At 32.9% G+C, this 21,669-nt stretch overlaps 1 protein-coding gene across 5 annotated transcripts in view; it reads right to left on the minus strand.

Moving 5' to 3' along the window:
- The window catches only part of LOC112029320 (uncharacterized), a 47,968-nt gene that overhangs the window by 21,024 nt on the left and 5,275 nt on the right, over positions 1-21,669 (minus strand). For 3 of the 5 annotated variants that reach the window (XR_010627663.1, XM_065770167.1, XM_065770166.1), the window contains exons 3-13: positions 19,815-19,973; positions 18,691-18,904; positions 17,609-17,695; positions 17,385-17,524; positions 16,780-16,860; positions 13,085-13,149; positions 12,368-12,543; positions 9,050-9,180; positions 8,844-8,931; positions 6,293-6,506; positions 5,929-6,035 (exon numbers count right to left, since the gene is read on the minus strand). Coding sequence is in view for 4 of the 5 variants with exons in the window: in XM_065770167.1 (XP_065626239.1) it covers positions 5,929-6,035; positions 6,293-6,506; positions 8,844-8,931; positions 9,050-9,180; positions 12,368-12,543; positions 13,085-13,149; positions 16,780-16,860; positions 17,385-17,524; positions 17,609-17,695; positions 18,691-18,904; positions 19,815-19,973 (1,462 nt within the window). In the remaining variant the exon portion in view is untranslated. Of the gene's footprint in view, positions 1-4,879; positions 5,749-5,928; positions 6,036-6,292; positions 6,507-8,843; positions 8,932-9,049; positions 9,181-12,367; positions 12,544-13,084; positions 13,150-16,779; positions 16,861-17,384; positions 17,525-17,608; positions 17,696-18,690; positions 18,918-19,814; positions 19,974-21,669 lie in introns of those variants that run through there. The other 2 variants (XM_024062009.2, XM_065770168.1) reach the window with 2 other exon arrangements.

The following is a 21,669-nucleotide window of genomic DNA, read 5'->3' on the forward strand; positions in this document are numbered from 1 at the left end:
TAAAGCCATATAGATAAGAAAATGGGATTTTCATTTGTAAAGGAGGATAAATGTATATATACAAAAAAGTTTCTAAATTACATTTAAAATTCCTTTAATTGATTAATCGGTTTTAAGTTGCAAGAAATGTGATTGAAGTTTATTTTAAAAACAAGGGTATTTTAAAATTAGAAATATAGGGGAGGCCAACGTAATTTTTGTTAACATCAATGGCAAAGAGTGCAATTTTTTCAATTTTTATTTTTGGCATTCATTAACAAATGTCTTAGCAAAAGTTTTTTGTAATATCCAACATTAAATATAGTTGCATATTAAATGTCTTAATAAAACATTAAACACATTTCTAAATTAAATTTCAATATTTATATACTGAATTTATCGCCATATATCAATCCAAAAAAAAAATTGCAATAAATATGCTTGTTTAATATTTGCACTAATTAATGTCTTACATTAATAAATACACAAAGTTAAATTGTCATTTTTTAGTTAGGGAAATGCTAATGGATACGCTTAGGGTAATGGTTAACAATCCATTTAAAGAAAGTTTTTATGGGAAAAGAAAAAAAACAATTAATATTTTGACAGCTTTTCTCATTTCCCATAAAAGTGGTGTCAAAACTTTCCTAAAATTAACTGTTAACCATTGCCTTAAAGGCACTCTTTAGCATGGCCCTTTTAGTTATTAAATGTCTGGCATGAAATTTGATTGTTTTATAAAAAATTATTTGTCATAATTAATTTTTTTATATTAATAAATATGAGTAGCTAATTGTCTTGCATTAAATATATTTGCTTGTTAAATGTCTTAGCACTAAGTAAATATACCCAACAATAAATTACTCCTAGTCTATTAATAAATAAGTTTGCTTAATCAATAATACAATGACTACTTTTTCATTAAGATTTATAGAGGTAGTCAGGGTCAGGATTTAATTTGAGATAATTGTAGACTTTCAAAAACTTAAAATTCTTTGGCTTTTTAGGGGGAAGATTAACGTGGTTGACAAAAAGGAATAACAATCACCTAATAGCTCTTTCTCAAGATCTCACTCAAATACTCAAATGTTAAATGTACTTTATTCATCCAGTTATATAGTGGGAAACGTTGGGAATTTTTTGCACTAAAATCCAATTTATATAACATTATCTAACAAATAAAAGTGTTATCTTTTATTATAATTATTTCAAAATTAAACATTATGCATATACCGTGAGATGCATCTTATTTTATTTAGGTGTGGGAATGAGATTTGCATATAGAATATCTAAGGCCATGTTTGGTTTCACTAAAAACATAACATTTTTACTTTCTGCTTCATTTGGTTGGTCTTGAACTAGTTCTAACACCATTAAAAAAAAAATAAAAAAAAAAAAGAAGAAGAAGAGGAAGCCAGTAACATAGGGAGGCTATCTCTAGAACAAAAACCATAACATACACAGTTACTTAAAACACTTGAAACCTCTTGATTCTCATTCAAGATTTAATTTAATTCATAGGTTTGCAAGTTGCAAATCATTTCCGTCAAAGGAGTTTTGTCAATGTCCTTTGATTCTTCAATGACAATAATCTTGGCATAAAATCTCTCAGGCAGAGATTTGAGCACCTTTCTCACAATCTTGGGTTTGGGAATCTGTAGATTGAAAGTTGAGTTAACTATGTCCTTCAGCTTAGCACAGAACTCATCAAATGGCTCATCCTCCTCCATCTTAATCTCCTCAAAGCTAGTAGTAAGCCTTTGGAGCTTTGAGTCCTTAGCAGCCTTAGTCCCTTCATAGGTTGTCTCGAGAATAGTACATGCTTCGTTAGCAGTTTTAGTTGAGGATATATTCTTGAACTCCTCATTAGTCACCACACTAAATAGGGCATTCAATGCTCTGCTGTTAAAGTTTGCCGCTTTGATCTTGGCCTCATCCCAATCAGACGGCACTTCTTTTGGCTTGGTCCAGCCAATCTCCACAGCTTGCCACACCTTCTTATCTAAAAACTACAAAAAAGTTTTCATGCCTACTTTTTAGTATGCATAATTAGTGTCATCAAATAAATGAGGTATAATAAAAGATTGTCCTCTATCTATGACAAACAGGGGTCAATGGATCACACAACAAAAATTAAACCTAATCAGAGTGTGCTTGCTCTGATACCACTTAATAGGCCAAAAATGTATTGACCCATTTAGCAAATTAATTAATTAATTATCCAAGTTAATTAATTAAGTCAATTTAACATGCAATAGCATGGTAGCACAAACAAACCACCAATTAAACTAAATGCAGCAGAAAATAAATTTAACACGGGTGATTTGTTTATAAATGGGGAAAACTACTAAAGCAAAACCCTATCGGGTAAATTTAAAGTTACCACTCCTGAGAATCCACTATTATCAAAACAAGCGGTTACAAGTAAAAGGAATCTCAATACCCAATACTAACCTACAGTTGAACCCTTACCTCAATAACCAATTGGACTTGTATTGTAGCGGTAATCTCTTCGTTCAATGCATGAATTCCAATACATGATTAACCAATGATGCACGGATCCCAGTACTTGACTAACACACTAACTTAAGGAAGATGTTGGCTGCAAAATTCTTCAGTTCATCCAACAATGAAGATCAGGAAGCTCTTGGTCATGAAACCATTAGCGTAATGACTCAGTAGCTTCTACAGAGAATATGATGAACTAGAACAAATTTTGCCTCCGGTCACAATATGCATGTGTTATCACTTTGCATCACCTTGTGATGACTCTTAAAATAATCATTATATATGTCTAGGATGTAAGAAAAGAAACCCTACACAAATACTCAAGGATATGCATGTAATCAGATCTGGAAAACCTGATTTTGTAATTCTCGACAGATACAACTACCTTCAACAATACTTCTCAATAGAAAGGATTATGTCGAGATTTCTGTCGAACTTTAATAAACAACACTTCTTCACTTATTTCTTGATCAGATTTGCATGGCTTCAATACTAAACTTGAATATTTGTTTCTAGAAGTATTAAACTCATCCTAGATTTACCCAATTACAAGTAAAGTGCGTTTTATCAATGGATTAGCCAATTACATAAATATGTCCCTAACCATCTCTTTTTTGGCAATTCGTGACAAAACCACAACAAATAAATGAATTATGAGAGAAGTCTTAAATCACTGAACTCATAATCACTTGTTGAAATACAAAATAAATCTAACCCTAACACAAACTCTTGAAAAACTTTGCAAGAAGAGAGTTCATGGCATGGTAGACTTTCAGAACCTATCTTTTTGAAACATCTAAACAAACTCATCAAAGTATCATGTGTGAAACAGAAATTAAGATTGCGTACATAAAGAAACATATGTATAAAGAGAGAAAATATACAACACATGGACATATAGGTGAAGAAACATACATCATCATCATATATATGAGAAAAGATAAATACAATGTATGTCAATAAAGGGTCACAAGACCAGTATACAAGAGGCTAAAGAAAAGAAAATACATGTAAACCTAACTACATCCCTCAAAAGATATACACACTCCTCCTAACAAAAAATGTCCTACACTAACTCTCTCCCTAAGTACAAGACTACTATCAACCTAAAACTACTCCACCTTTTTGTCAAGAATGACAAAGGGCAAGTCATTGAGAGGTCGTCATCTTGTCATCACCGGAAAAGCTAGCATCATCATCCTCATCAGCTGAAGCCTTTGGAGAAGGAGATGGAGAGGGAGCGAAACCACAAATGCGAGAAGAATGCATCCTCAATGATTCATAGAAAACCCTTTTTCATATGCTAATGGAGGTATTCTATATTTCTATAGAGGCCACCTGTGCGCTTCATCTATTATTACATGTTCCATGATATCATAAAAGACCATGTGGATGATATTGTGGTTAAATAAGTGGTGGCTCCATGATATTTTTTAGGGGGGGCCAGTAAGAAGATACATCTTGAGTAAGAGATGAATTTTACAATTTACATGGTTTCCTTATTTAAATTTGTCTATAGTATGTACTAGCAATAGAATGAAAAATAAACTATAGGTTCATTTGATATTTTTTCTTAATATAGTAAACATATTAATAGATAAAATACTTTTATCTATTAGTTTAGGACAATTATATGTTTACATTGTACTATCAATGTAAGATTTGCATTGTAAACAAGTATACTATACACATTTGCTTAGAATCATAGTAAGATTTACATTATAGATAATTATATTGTAAACATTTGCAAAAAATATACAATATTAATTGCACTATACACATTTGTTTAGAAACAATATAGATCTTACATTGATAGTAAAATGTAAACTATGAATTTTCTATTAGTTTATTTCAAATCTTTTTTAAAATCTAAATAGGTTTTTTTATTTATTTATTTATTATTTTTTTTTAATTTTACTTTAGTTAAATAAAATTCTTTTGTTGTTAGAATTTTTTTTTTTTTTTTTTTGGGGGGGTTTAAAAAGATCAAAATATTGTTGACATGGTCATATTTAACCTTATTTTCAAGTATGTTTAAAAAAACTTTAGGGTCAGAATGTTTAAATTAAAAAGTAATAATAATTGCCAGCTCAAGGGGGTTCAAATGAACCCCGTTAGATCAAAGTAAGCCAAGGATCATGTGAAAAAATTGAAACAAAAACTAATAAAAAAGTCCCTTCATGTGAATGATAGTTGGAAATTCACCATCCAAAAAAAAAGTCCCTTCATAGAATTTCTCTCTTTACCAGCCTTGAACCTTAACCCTTAATGAAGATAATTTTAGCACTTTCCAACTCTGCAAAGAGATCATGGCCCTTCTATATATCTATATATATATATAGATAATCGCGAGGGCTTGGATTTGCACAATATGAATAAGCATTAAGCAACATTTCAGAATCATTCTTTGATGGAAGCCAAGTGCATGAAAAAATCTGCAATGGCTTCCTTTCTGGTAAAAGAATAGATTTAAATTAGGTCGGAGAAAAACGTCACATGTATAAATGACTATACACAAGATGCATGCAGTAATCTACCACATGCTTACAATTACAGTACTTACCCGCTGAGTTCCCCATAAATCACTCCTCTTCAAATCATGGGCCATATTTTCTTTTTACATTTAACCCCAATCAACTAGTAAAAAATGTGTGTGCTTTTAGCATGTTGAGAATTCTCTACACCAATGGTGATCCAGTCACAATAGAATTTGTTGAAGAGTAAAATTCAACTATCCTATAAACACATCTCTAGAGTATTAACCCAAAATGATTATACCTATTTTCATAATGGCTCTGCTTAATGTATAAGAGACTATCTGGATGATCGCATCTCCCTGATGTCCAAGCCATGATCATAATCATTGTCATCATTGTAATAACCTCTACGGTTCATGGTTGGCTGTTTCAATCTCTCAAATATTTCATCAAGGGATTCAGATGAGGAAACATGGTCGATTTTGGTTTCTTGACTCTGGCGTAAAGGAATGAATCTCTTGGCAACAATGTTAGACTTCAAGTTTTGAAAACCAGTCTTCATGGCCTCCCACTTTGAGGCGAATCTAGATGATGATCCTGCAGTTACATTTTGAAGATTGCTTGAATCAGCTGTTGAGGAGGTTACATTTTTCTCAACCAAATCCATATTGCTGATGGCTTCTCTGCTTGTGTCAATTAGGGCCTCTTCCTTTAAAGATTGTAATTGACCTCTCTTTCCATCCTCTATCACTTTCGTTGATTTCAATTCAGTGTCAACCTTCTCCTGTTACCAATTTCAAATATTCATTATGAGAATATGGAGGAAAAAATAAACAAATTTGCAAAAGCTATGTCAAAAAATCCATGTTGGCAGTATAAACATAAGAATGCATGAATATCATCATTGGATTGCTTTGTTAAAAGGAAATATGAAACAGAAGTGCTTTCTGATGATTTTACATACCACGCTATTGCTCCCAGGTTCAATGTCAATGGTAACATTGTTGAAATTCCTTGCTAATGGAATAACATGCTCACCAACTTTATGTCCTTGCTCAAGCCCAGACCGTTCTAAGTATGGAACAAATTTAATTATTAGAAGACTCAAACTAACAGTTAACAACTTTCATTTTTACTCAAAGCTGATATATTTGAACAATTCTAATGTTTTTTTAAAAAATTATTCTTCTTTTCTTTTTAATGTAAGTAATATTTCTTGTGCAAGACTGCAGACAATAATGTCCCCCCAGAATTTCGTAACAGCTTTGAGTGCTTTTCAATTAAACAAACAATATACAAACTACTCCAGTATGTCGTAATTTGCTCACCTTTTTTCAGAATAATTACTCCTGACTGATCAAATCCATCCATATCATCTGATTCATTTTGAAACTTGAATATCTTCCAATTCCCAAAGTATTCAATCACCCGATGAAAAAAACTGCTTGCAATTAAAATGGTATATATAACCATAATAAGGGGATAGATTTTGTTGAATCCTTTTCCAAAGAAAGGGACGGCATCATCTATATTTCCCATTTTCTGTGCAGAAATAAAAAAATTTATCACACTTTGAGTAAAATAATGAAATTTGGAGAGAGAAAAAAGAGGGGAGGGAGGGGGGGAGTTCATAAGAATGCAGTGTTTCTACATAAAGTTCAAAATGATTTGTCACCCTTTGTGGCTATCCTAATGTTCACAAACCAATACACATAGCATCCATTAAGTTTAGAAACAGGTATAATGTAATCTAAACTAGGGAAAGCTAAACCAAAATTACTTTGGCTATATTTTTATGCTGAGAACTGTTTGTAAGAAGTGTTTACCAAACCATATATTGCTCTATTGCTTATTTTCGCAAAGCTGTAATGTCCTAGTAAAAAACAAATTTTAAAAACCCTCCCACAATGCTGAAGGATAACTCACAAAAATAAACATTGATAAAGTGATTCTTAAAATAAATAAAAAAATAAAACAAGGTAGACATTGATAAATTGAAATAATTAAACTAAATCATCAAAATATTGAAACGGGGCCTACTAATTAGTAGATCAACCTTAAACAATTTCCTTTTGTGAGTTAACAACTTATCCCAACAATATAATTTTTGAATTTAACACAATGAAAAGCAGATGTATACCAGAATTTTACCTTAAACTAGAGGGAAAACAGATTGCAATGGTTTAGCTGGTAATATGAAACCAACCAATGAGAAAAGTCTATTCATTTTATTTCAAATGTTTTATCAGGTTTTGCCCACTTTGTCCTAAAAAGTTTGACTTGCATATGGATCTTTTTTTTTTTTTTTAATTGTTCTAGTGGAATGAGTAGATGCCAATAGAAAATCTGATTTCTTCCCATCAATACTTTCAGATCAAATGGAAGGATTTTCTGACTTGACTGCAAGTCAGGGATCTCTCTAATCCTGTAAGTGATATTTCAATATAGATATTTTAGAGATGTAACAACACCTTAACTCACTAGTTAATTGGAGCATCCATTTTACTCAAAAAATAAAGGATGAATTATAATCTGGAAAAAGATTTCTTATGGGGTGGTAGTTTAACACATTAAGATTAGTAAGTCCAGATTTTTCTATCCGTTAAATAATACATGGAGATGATGTTTACTATCTTCTCTATGAATCATTTTGGTTTCTGTTGTTAATCAAAGACGTAAAATATTTAAGATTATTCTGTTCTTATAATGCTTCAGGCAACAAGAATAAAGGTGCTTATTTTTGCTTCCTGAACAAGATGTTTTATTTTCATTTTTCCAATTGTCCAGCAGATATTGCCTTTAAAAACATCTAAGTGAAATTTCTCATATATTCTGTGTGTACCATGCCCTAGCCATTTTCTTTTATAATAAAGTTCTTATTGCTTGTAGGGTAAACTACTATAGTAAATAGTGTTAAGACAAAATTTGCAATGATCTTTTCTTGAAATCACTCTAAGTTGCACCCTGTGGCATCACTTCAGAGCACTATTTACTTCTGTTCCAGAAAATTCTAGTTGAATTTTTTTCCACTCATTTGTTCAGCCTTATAACTGGCTTTCACAATCTAAAAGAGTGTAAAGAAACCAGCATGCCACAAGCACAGCACATTATGTCATTTTACAATCTGATATTTGATAAATACCTCTAGATAAACTAGACAGCATGAGAGTTTCTGGACAGCAAAGCTGGAACTGGTGGACATGCTTACAGAGGATGGATCTCAAAAACAAGATAATAATAAATAAAAAATCCCTACTACATATCAGGAAATATATACTGTGAGGGAAAGAAGTTTAACGAAACAAACACATATAAGAAGTACATCTGAAAGTGACAATACTTATGTAATCAAAGGAACCTTAAAACTGTCATATCCTTTGTGATTATCATATTTTAACCCTTATGTCAATCGCTTGACTTGTTAAAGAAATGATTATAAAACTAGGAAGTATTGAAAAGAAATGTTGTACCCAGTGCAAAAAGCTCCCACTTTTTGCAGGGTTTAGGAGAGGTCATGATAGGCAACCTTACCCCCAATTTGTTTTGGAGAGGCTAAAACCTAGACTCAAACCTGCACCTATCGCTTTTGGTGGAAGACACTTGCCATTGCACCAAGACCCAACCTCTAGGAAGTAATGTAAGGAGGGGCAACATAATTCCCACCTAGAATCGGAATATGACTAGCCATATGTGATTATGCACACTACAAAGATTGAAAAACCAAATATATAAATGCAAAACTAACTCCTCTATCTTCAAGATTTATATCATAAATTTTATTTATAATAATTTTGGAGGACTGATAAATGAAAATATTATATTTAATATTTTAATATGACTAGCCATATGTGAGTTATGCATACTGTAGCAGAGAAAGACCTGTTCAAAGATAGTTTTTTCATCACCATCAAGACGAATGAGATTGAGAAAGTTGTATGAAATTGGAGGTGCATATCGCGCAACCATCCTGGCAGAAATGTGAAAGTGAGATCTAATGACCAATTCCTTTTAAAGAGAATGTTTACAAAATAAAATCCATTAAGTGGTGAAAAAACATATTACGGAGATAAAATAACAAAACTTACGAGCAAATCATAAGCAAGCTGACCGAGCTTGTTTGCCTGGGTGTCAGTGAGTAAAACATCAGCATTCCAATTTTGAACAAGGAATAATATGTGCATATGCACATATACATCAGAGGAACGAAAGCAGCTACCTGCAAAAACAATCCTAGAATTAAACCATTATGACACAAGAAAACTTCAGAATAGGAACAACCCCCGTGAAATGCAATGATGATCTTTCTATACTCCAAACAAAGAGGAGGTCCTTGGAACTGTGAACTGGCAGAGGCGAGCTATTGAATTTAAACAACTTTGCACAAGAGTCATGGAAGACAAAAATTGGAGATGACTGCAGACTTCCTATCACTCAAGCAATGACCACCTATAATTTAATCTCTTCTTTAATTAATTAGATACTGCATAAATTGAAGGAAGTAGATTCTCATGCTCACTCAAGTTTTCTTGGAGCATCTGGACCAAGAATGAGAAGATTCAGGGGTTGTCTATAAGAGAACCAGCTAGAACAGTAAATGTGGAAATGGCACAAAGTAAGAATGGATTTAATTTTCCTCCAGCTTTATTATCACATGAATATTTTTTTATTGTTAAATTTATAAATACATGATGTTGTGAAAAATAACAAAGGCAATATTTAATCAGGCGGCTAACACAATAACACACAACTCTTTGGTCTCTTGTTCTAGTACTCTTTCATTCTCATTGCTTCAGACACTAATTTACAGTTTATAATGTATTATAGTGTAAACATGGCAAAAAGAGACATTAGAAATGGGAATTAAATTTTCCAAGAGTTTTTGGGGAAGTGCCTCCAGCATCTTTCACACTAAATGTTGACAAAAGATGCAAAGTCCTTGTAAAGATATAGAATTCTCACTGATAGGTAATCAAGGTCAGTGCTGTATGCAGAGACATTTTGTTATGGCCATAGCAAAGAAGGCTTCACATATTTGAAGTTTCTCCCACCATAATAAACAATAGCATTTCCAATAATTGATCCCATGTCTATTACTGACTCCTGTGCACTGAAATTCATTTCAAAAGTGCAATTCCTTATAAGGCAGTAGAGTATGTGTTGTCCACTGTAATTCACATAATCCTTTCAATTGATTTGTCCAGGTCTGAAAATTCTGCAGTAATATATGTTCAAATTTCATATCTTCTGGCCATATTTTATTAGCCTTTTTCTAGTTCATTTCAACTGAAAATCATAGACCTCATTTGGTTGGCAAGAAACCATTTGGCGAAAACAATCAACTCTATGGCTATATAGGGTGAAACTGAAACTGGTCCTCTACACTCCCTTGTTTACTCTAGCGATGCATTTTTGGCATTTAAAGCCCAAGTAGAAGGAAATGTATTATTTACTTGCATGAGTGCCACATTTATGTCATATGTGAATTCTAAGATCAAATACAGGTTCTCTAATAACCTCTTTTGCTCTCTTGCCATGCATTTTGGGCATTTAAGGTAACTGGAAAACTTGCATGTTCACACTACTATTCATGTCACTGACCCGCTGTTTGCATGCATTGTTCTCACTGCTGTTCAAAAAATGTTGGCCGATTTGATTTTAGTTTTTTGGCATTAAAAGCCCAAGTAGAAGGAATTTTATCAATTACTTGCATGAGTGCCACATTTCTGTCATATGTGAGTTCTAAGATCAAATAAAGGTTCTCTAACAACTTCTTTTGCGCTCTTGCCACGTATTTTGGGCATGAAAGGTAACTGGAAAACTTGCATGTTCACGCAATGTCACTGTTCTATCTACTGTTCACATGCATTGTTCTCACTACTCTCACAAATTGTTGGCAGATTTGATTTCATTCTCTTCTCACCTTTTTTGCAATCCTCAATCAAAATTTTGTACCTTCCCTACTAAAACTCTAGTAATTTAAAACCCTAACCCTTCTTTGTAAAGTGTTTCTTTTTTTATAGGTAAGAAAAAGTATATTAAAGAAACTACAATATGCATAACAGGCACATAGTAGTCCAAAAGTACAAAAAGGGTAAGGAAAAAAAAAAAAAAAAAAAAAAAAAAAAACAGAAAACTAAATACAAAAATGAAGAGAGCTAATGAACAAAGGGATTGAGCCACAAGCTGTGAGTTCCCAAGCCGATAACAATCAAACCAATAACCCAAGATCCACAAATGTTCTTAACTCTAAGCTCACCACATGCGCACATAGAGAAATTTCCAATTTGTCAATGACTATTTGCAGGGTTTTTATTTTATTTTATTTTATTTTATCAAATCCTACACTGACCAAATACTCTCTACTTACACTCTGCATACCAAACATTAAATTAATTCATCAAAAATAATCAAAAAAACTTTATATCTATCAATCTCTAATCAGAATCATCTATGGTGAGCATGTTGGTCAAGAAAAGAACAAAAATCCAAGATTCAAAAGAAGGTTTGTTAAAATATAGCTCCAACAAAAATTTTTACAGGTAAAAGAATATTAGAATATGTTTTACTTTGAGTTATTTTTTTATATTAGCATGTTAATATCAAAAACACCCTAATTAACAAGCTAATATAAAAAATAATTTGAAGTAACTCTTAAGAATTTAGTTTTACACCAGTGTAAATGGATTGTCCATTCATTCAACCATGTGAGGTGACCTCCAAACCATAGAGAACCAACCAACAAATTTGTCTACAAGAAAGAAGAAAAACATCACCATTTCAAAGTAGCATTACCTAAACAGTAAAATCATCACAACACCACAGTAGGCTGCGTTGTCATTCCCATTGTAATTCCCATCCTATTCATCCATGGGTTACTATCATTCAGCAGTACAAAAAAGAAGAACTAGCCCCAAAAATTACCATTCCCAACTCTAGGTGAAACTAAATAATGCAGACCACACTTCTGACATTAACATTACGCCACTTGGAGTCTGTATGTCGGTCATAACCTTTTATGTTCCAAAACACTACAGTACCATAACTCCTCTACTTCTTTTTCTACTAGTACCAAGTACCAACACACAAGAAACCAAACACCCATCAGTCACTAATGCAAAAGTTCATACGTCAAGGATGCAAAGGCCACTGAAGTTCCATAAATTATAATTTATTACAATCATCCAGCCATCCCTCCTTGCCACATTTAAGCTTTCTCCATTTTCTACACTATCTTTAATTATAAATTCATTATGCTAAGAAAATGGTCAAATGATTAAATTTACCCTTTCCAACAGCCTAAGCTTTTTGGACAAGTGGTGATTTGTCCAATATTTTGAACATTCAATAGAGAGAGAAACCCTCTAGAAAAAGGAAAAAATCCATGCCTCAAAAAGAAAGTTTACCTGCACAAGTACCTCCTGCCTTCCTACAGCATTTATGAGAATAGAGAAAAGAGATAAATCAACTCCACTGGGCAGTATTGTGGCCTCCGCTAAAAGAATTGCAGCTGACATGCAACCTAATATAATTGCCAAGAGTTTCTTAAGTTGCTTTCTTAGAATACACCGCCACATCAACTCTGCAAAGAATTGAAGTATATGAGAATCAATGGAATTTGTATAGAAATCATTAAAAATGTATTTAAACAGTTACTTTAATGCACAAAATCATTACGAGTATAACCAAATGAAGCCTCACATCATATATCATCCAAATAAAGAAAATTAAACTCTTTTCACATTCAAAATTGTATTTAAAATGTCAGCAAATTATAACATTTCAACTTTTTTATATGATTATTGATGCTTTACTTCTTTTATGGAACAAAAAGGTTAAATTTCTTGTAGCAATTCCATTCTAAAAAAGAAATTGTGCTTTCAAATGATAATGAAAAAAACATTGACTCATTTTATTTTATTGGAACAGAATAGAGCCCTGTTGTTCAGTAGCTCCAGTAATCCAAAATCCCATTGTAAGACCATCAGATGAATGACAAAACAACCATTATTTAATTGTCTATGTGATTATCATGTTCCACCATCCCCAAAGTACCCCTCATATGGAAAACAGAATCGAAATTACATACATATAAGAAACAGTAATCAGATTCTGGTAATTACCAATCATATCAAGAAAAGAACCTAGTGTGCCTGATCGTTCAGGCCTAAAGCTTGAAATATATTTCCTGCAAAATTAAAATACGAATAACTAGCATCAAGAAAAAGCAGCATGAAGTGATCATCAATCCAAAAGAGGTACCAAGCTGTACTACTGATGATATTACCACTGATCATCCATAATTATGTACTACAGTTAATTGTTTCTAACGTGTGACAAGAAATGTTTTTTTTTATAAAATAAATAAATAAAGATACTTTATTGATAAGAGAAGAAAATTCAAATACACAGGATATGTATCAAGCTACTCCTAGACAATTACAATCTGAAATCTAAAAAGTTTAAAAATGCTAAAAAAGGGTGTGTAAAGGACATTGTCTAATATAGGCATCCAATCATACAAAGACCACAAGAATAACTACTTTATTACATGCAGGAGACGACGGTCATGGCTTAAAGATTCCTACTATTCCCTCTTTTTATTTTTCCCAAAAGAAACAACAGCGGCATTCCATATTGATACAGTCTCATGTCAACCAAATCATCCTTCTAGCACGCAAGCATCTAAATCAAATCCTTTGGCAACACCCAAGATACACCAAATAATGAAAACACAAATGATCAAGAATCTCTTGCCACTAAGCAATGAAGTAGAGGATGAAAAATTGATTCCCATGACGTTTTCATATGTAATACCAACGAATAGTCACTGTGTTCCAGCTTGGAAGATTATCCACAATTATAATCTTTCCCAAAGCTGGTGTCCATGTCAAAAAATTTATCTTCTGAGGCACCTTAGCACCCCTAATACTCATCTAGGGGACTTTACTCTTGTAGATCCTCTCAAAGCATTATAAAATGACCAAATCTCAAAATTTCTAGGCTTAATTAATCTCCAAATCTCCAGACATTTGATCTACACCTCCACTAGAAAGTAAATGTGAAGTAGCATATCAAAAAGCTTAACCATGCATTCCAATTCCCAATTCCCAATCTTGCAAAGCACAAATAAAACAAGGACTCCAATATCACATTCTTCTATTTGTTGAGTTGCTATATAAGATACAACTGAAGCATAACAGAAAAATAAATAGATCAAGGAATAGATCCTTCGTAGAAGCATCACTACACCATACATCATGCTGAAAATAGACTTGTATACCATCTCTAACAAGAAATTTAATATTTTTAGAAAATAAGATCCAACCTTCTCTAATGCTCTTCCATAAACCAACCATGTGATCCTCTTATTCTCTTTTCAATCCCCTACCCCCATGCTTCTCATATTTCACAATGATGACACCCCTTCAGTGTGTACGGGTTGGGTTATCGAAAAAGCCTTTCCAAACCCAACCCTCTATATATTACATGCCAAAACATCTATTAAATTTTAGGAATTCCATCTCAAACTCATCCCATTATATTTAAAAAACTCAAACCCAACCAAAACTCATCCTACTTATCTAATTATGGGTTGGGTTATTTATCTAATTATGAGTTGGGTTGAATGGGTCAAGTCAACCTAAAAATTGAACATCTAAAATACTCTCTCTTACACTTAATTGAATCATATTTAGAAACATAATCAAGTACCATAATTATTTTTTGATAATTTGATAGTTACAACAAAGAGGGAGGAGGGATTTGAACCATGGATGTCTCTGTTGGAAACACTAAGAGGTGCCAATTGAGCTATAAAGCTCTTGGCCATAAGTGCCAAAACTACCCAATTGTCATAATTCATAATGTTCAAACCAATTAAAAATACTGAAAATCCAATATAACAATTTACATCACATAACATTTAAATTCTAACCATCTAAGCAAACATAACTTATCACACAAATATCTAAACAAACATATATGTACCTATATAATTCAACACATACATACACATATTTATATGTATGGATGTAAGTATGGATGCATATATGTCTGTATTTAACGAATGCGTAACAATTATCAACAAACCTTGTTAATTGAATAAAAACCGATAGAAAAAAATAAAGTAACAAGTATATGGTCTTAATGATGGCTTATTCAAATGAAGATTGAAATATGTGTTCATACAATTATCTATGTTGTATGCTTCCATACATAGACAAATTCATGTGAACAAAATAAAGAAGTGAAATTTCTATACATGTATGGTTGTACTTGTACACACATACACCCATTGTCACATATGCACAAACATACACACATACAGAGAATTAGGGGCTGTTTGGTTTTTTGAAAATAATTACTTATCACTCCTCACTCAATTTTCATCACTCATCACTCATCACTCAAAATTCCCCAATTTCCTTATACCCCACCCGTTTAGCACATGTTTTCAACTTCTTATCACTCAATTTTTTCTATTTTTTGTGGGACCCGTACCTGAGCACCATGTCAGTCATTCCTGTTAGCCTACCCGCCTCACACCATTTCATCATTTCATATCACTCACTTTTCATTTCCTTTTCCCTTTAGCCCCCAATACTCTCCCAAAACCAGAGACTTCAACCCAGCGGCTGATATTAGAAGCTCGGACCTACGACGATCTCCACCATCACTAGCAGCGGCACCATTTATGACTTGGTGCAGCTTTTACTTTTTTTTTTTTTTTTTTTTTATATTCCTTCAACCCCCAATACCCAAACTCACCGATCCCAGAGCTTCTTTTTTTTTTTCTTTTTTTCTTTTTTTCCTTCAACCCCCAATACCCACAACAACCACTTCAGTTCTAAGCTTGAAGCACAAACTGAGAAAATTCATTAGCATCCTTGATCTGAGAAAATTCATTAGCATCCTTGAAGCACCCAGAAAATTCACAAACCCACTACAACCAATTCGTTGCCCTAATCGTTGATTTTTAAATTTTTTTTTTTTTAAGGGTTTGAGATGAGAAAGGCGAAAAGAAAGAAAAAAAAAAAAAATTGATGCTTGCAGCGAAGATTAGAAAAGCAAAGTTTGTTTCTTGATTTATGGGTCTGAGATGAGAAAGGCGAAAAGGAAGAAAAAAAAAAAAAAAAAAAAAAAGAAAGATCAAAATGAGATGAGAAAGGCAAAAAGGAAGAAAAAAAAGAAAAAGAAAGAACGAACTAAAGAATAGAGAAAGAAAGAGACAAAAAGAAAGAAAAGTGAAAAAAAAAAAAAAAGAAAAAAAAAAAAAAAAAAAAAAAAAAAAAGAGGAGAGTGAAGTCAAAAGTTGCGACTGGTGGGTCTCTCATTGTGTGTAATGTGTATTTACAAGATTGCCATCATAATTCTGTTTTCATAACTTGAAAACACCTAAAATGTGTTTTCAGTTTGTATAACTCATCACTAAAAAATCAGAGAATTGAGTGATGGAAACAAAAACTGGAAACAATGCCAAACAAACTTCTCAGCCGTGGGACCCACATATTTTGAGTTATGGGTGATAGAAACAAAGTTATGGGTGATGGAAACTGAAAATCCAAACAGCCCCTTAAGCATTGACATTTCTCAAAATAAAAAATAAATGAAAGAAGACTTGGTAATAACAAATACTAAGAATCATGCAGATCAGCAACCAATTTCCTAGAATCAGATATGCTGTCCCAATTCACAAAGTTCATAGCACAATCAAATGTTGGATACTTTTGAAGCATCCATAAAAGTTGAATCTTTTAAAGATAGAAAGCATGTGTTAGACTTAATAAAACCAAAAATAAGTGGTTTTAGAGCAAACCATCCAGTCACATCACGGCGCTCATTATTTTTCACAGTATCTTCCAGCTCAAGGGCTTCCAACACGAATTTGGTATATTCGCTGTGACAAAATAAGTTAAATTTAATTACTACTAGAAAAAATAGACAATTAAAAAATAATCAGAAGCAAAGTGAACTAATATCATCTCTAACTTTTAATGTTAACAGCATAGCAGAACTACTTGCGTCAAAAAGCAATAAAATGCAAATGCTTTTATAAATGAAATTCAAAAAGAATACCATCAATCAAAGACCTATGCTCTTTTCTTATATACAAAATGCATTTATATAATTACTAAAGGTAAGGAATAGCTTTTTAACGAGAAATCAGATCGATGAATTACGTGAACTGGGGGATCCACAGTTCTACCACAAGGAAACAAATAAAAAAATATAAGAAACAGACATGAAAAAACTTTCACTACAAGGCACCAGAGAGGAAAGTCGAATCTTTCTGAAAAATCAGTATTTGAATACACACACACTTACACACGTATAAAATGTTGCCATGTTGGACCTTTAAAGCTTCAATAATTCAGAGTGTACAGCACCTAAAAGTTCTTAACCAATTCTGTTAGAGTTTACCTTCTATACCGGTAATACTCCTCTCGAGCTCTCCTAAGTTGACGCCTTAGTGTTGCCATTGATTTCTCATCAGTGTCGTAATCCATATCATTTTCTCCTAATCTCCCACCTTGAGGTTTGAAAGAAGGATCTTCTTTTAACTAGAAAATAGAATTAAAAATTATAAAATCAAATAAAAAAATATTTTAAGAGCAACTAAATGAATTCAGTACAAGTAGTACTACCATTTGAAACAACATATCATCAATGATATTCATGTAGGGTCTCAAAGTATCACGCTTGGACATCTGCTTTGATGTTGCCTGAGCAATCTGATCATACACAGCATCAGAAACTATTTAAGGGGCAAGTGAAAAAAGATTTATAAAAATAATCAGGTTACAAGACATGCATAACCGAAAATTATAGAAATCTATATAATGCCAAACAGGAAACTGGTGGTGTAGAATATTACAAAAATCTATACAATTTTGCAACAAGAAGATATCAACCTAAAACAGGTTTGGGGCTGGCTGGTTGGACGGGGATGCAAAAAATATACCAATACAATGATAATTTTGATGGTTGAGCGTAGGTGGAGGTGGCAATGATGAACAAGATATGAAATTGGCTGATCATTGTAAATGAGGCAATTTTTGGATATATTGAACATGTTTTTGGAATATATTAGAATACGATGTACATATTTGCTTAAGCTTTTTGGACAAATAGTATTTTATGTATTTGAGCAAGAGATCCTGGACTCTGAAACCTCCCACCTGTTCAAACTCACATTAGGCCTACTCATTGAAGGAATTTTAAAATATACAGACCAGATATTGTTGAAATAGATAAATCTACCCATGCTTAACAGCTTAAGATCTTCAGGAAGACATTTTAGAATGATATCTGAGTCCACGAGCATCTGCCACATTGGTTGAATGTGGAGCTCCATTTGGGTTTAAATGATAGTTCGGCATCTCTGCCTAATAGCTTAAACTTTTGGGTTCGAATATAAAGAAGGTAGACTCTAACATGGATTACTGGTGATTAACTTCTTACTAAAATGATTTAAAAACTTCAGACTTATATCTTCACTTCAAGGGAACACAAGATTAGACATTCAGGCTAAGACTGAAGTTTTAAAGCACCAAACACAAATGCTGATTAACTACTTAATAAACTGACATAACACTTCACATCATTAAACAAGCAAAAAATATATACAATGAAGACCTCAGAAATTTATAGAGAAATCAAGCTCCTCATAGCTAATTATATAAAACTGCCAACTAAAGCTGACTTTCACAAGGGGGATTAAACTTACCACGATAGCATTTGAAAATTCTTGATGTGCATCATCAAGTTCCACAGCCATTTTGGCAACTTTATGTGTCAGAACCTTTTGGCGAGCAGTCCAATCTGCATTTTTCCAAATGCCTTTTGGAATTTCACTCAGACCAAAGCCAAGAAGAAATGCACCAGTAACAAGTCCAAAAGTATTTGAGCAAGCCATGGCTAAACCCAGAATACCACCACTCCTGTAGTAACTGACTGTTAAGAAATGAAAGAAGAGAGAGAGGGAGAGATAGAGAGTGCAATCAGCTGGAAACAAGCAAACTTGAAACTCATAGTGCTTAGAAAGATAAAACAGACATTAATGCAATTCAAATTGAATAAAAAAGAAAAGGGAATTCTATAATTTTAGCTTCTCAATCAGACACTTGCCTAATGACAATGCAAGAACATCAAAAGGCTGAGATAACAAATGCTTTCATCTCACAACAAACACATATATTTAAACATTGCAAGAACTATTCTCCATGCTTTGCCTCATGTAGGACAAAATATGTGTGTCAAATGGCTAGTGTTCCTTCTATACCCCAAAGCTGAGCATAAACGGAAGTTTTGAAAGGGGCTTAAGCTATAATTTTATTGCTCAAACAAAACTAGGAACATTCTTCAAAGCTACCTTCTCCCATCCAAGATGGCATCTAAGACCAATGTATTTGATTTGATCAGGACAAATAGGAGTTTTAACTGACGTCCATGATGGAAATAAAGTAAGAAAACAAGTGGTAGGCAATGGCTCTACCAGTAATGCTTCCTTCCAAGAGGTATTTTCGTTATGACTTTGACTGTGGTAACCTGAGATTAGCTTATTCTCCTCCTGCTGATCTACCAGGCTACCAGCTTTATCTGAGATTACTACGATCATTTTCTGATGCATGCAATTTCAACATTTATCTCTATCACTTATCCAAAAAGAAAACTTATTCCTTTTTTTCAGAATAAAGGTCATGTGTGAAAAGTTAAAAGCATTTCGTCTCTTTCTCATAAAAAAGTATATTATGGCAAAAGGAACACATTGGCATTATAGAAGGATCACAGTCAACCAAAGAGATACATGACAAGAATAACAATAATAAGTTAGCAAGGTAAGAAGCAAACCAATTTCTGCGTAACAGAATGAGTAATATAAGTCCAAAAAGTCCAATAGCACCAATGCATACGTAAAAGACTAAGTTTGCATGTATGCTTGTTTTCAATCTTTCTGTCATAGTGAAGTCTCCAGCATCTTCATAACCCTGAATAGTGGGCGCCACAACCCTGCTTAGAGAAATATTTTAATATAAATCTATGAGAATACATGATTTCCCAACCCAAATTACTGTTAGGCACCATTAATTTCCATGCTTACAAAGTCAAATCATACAATAAAAAAACAAAGATCATAAAGCATAAAGTTAAACAGCAAAAACACTATATTGCAGTAATTCTAAAATCACTCTACTTAACTCAACAAATCCTTCATCCCAACTAATTGAATTAGGCCCTATTAATACCTTCATCAACTAATAGAAGTTAGTTACTTGCATCCTTTTTGCCATTGTCTCCTATCTATGGTCATACCCTATCACCATTCTTCATCATTTCCTTTTTCACTACTTATACCCATTACACCACTCTCTAGTCCCTTTCACTCCTTCAACTTAAATAATAGCTAGCACTTAAAAGGGGTGGATGTGCTAGTTGAGCTAGAGCTAATTGGTGAAAATCTTCATTTCTTATTCTGTATTTCCAGTATTCCACTCATCCAAACTAACATTCTCATTTCAACTATACTCATTTTAAGAACATATTACGTTTTAATAACCCAATCCAGTCCATTACTCTCTATTTTTCTTTTCTGGATAAATAACATTACACTGTTTCAGTTACAGCACTCTAAGTTGGTTGTTATAAAAAACAGCTTAAAATGAGGGGCAGACTTCTCAGTTGGTTGTTATCAGTTACAGCACAGTAAGTAACACATATCAACAAGAAAACTTCAAGTTAGTCTAGCAAGTGATTGTAGCAATTATACACTACACTAGCTAGTTACAAGTTCTTACCACAGCCCTATGATATAAATAAGGGTAAGAACTTGTGACTAGCTAGTGTCATTTAGAGAAACCCCAAAGGGGGGGAGTGTCATTTATACAAACATTTGGCAAAAAGTGCCATTTCAATAAACTTCAAAGTATGTTAGTGTAATTGGCCCTCTAAATTAAGTTCCAATTTTTAGTTGCAACTTATGTTTAGTTGAAAATCAGGAGTTGCTTTCTTCTGGTCAAGAAAGACTTGTTATCAAGGTTTGAAAATCAATCGAATAATTATAATAAAATATCACTGCTTAAGTAATCCTAGGTTTGATTACCTAGATTTCTCTCCTTTTAACCTCTCTGCAGTCAAATAAATATATTTTTTCCTACAAGAGCTCAACCCATTTTCCTGTAAAGTTACTGTTTTGCATATTTGCATTGCAAATTTGGAGATCCTGAATCTTAATTCTAGACAACACTTAGTGACCCTTTGGATTGGCGTTTCACGTCTGCGTTTTCTTCTTCTTTTTTTTTTTTTTTTTTTTTGACTAGTGCCTCTTGCACTGTTCATGGGACATGAACAGTGCATTAAGGAAAATGAACAGTGTTTTGTGAGTGTGAAAAGTAACCGAAAATTATTTTTTTTATTGTTTTTAGTTTCCAGTTTTTAGCAAAATAAGCGGTATCCAAACGCACTCTTAGAGGCTATTTGACTCACAATTTTTCATCACTCAATTTCCATCACTCAATTTCCGTCACTCATCACTCATCACTAATCACTCTAAAATACCATGTTTGTTTGGCACCATCACTCACTTCTCATCACTCAATATTTTTCACACTATTTGTGGACACCATACCTATCACCGCTGTAGCTTTTTTTTTTTTTTTTTTTTTCATGGGTTCGGTGAGTTTGGGTATTGAAAAAAAAAAAAAAAAAA

This window comes from Quercus suber, unplaced genomic scaffold (assembly GCF_002906115.3).
Source record: "Quercus suber isolate HL8 unplaced genomic scaffold, Cork oak 2.0 scaffold_3B, whole genome shotgun sequence".
In the NCBI taxonomy this organism is placed as follows: domain Eukaryota; kingdom Viridiplantae; phylum Streptophyta; class Magnoliopsida; order Fagales; family Fagaceae; genus Quercus; species Quercus suber.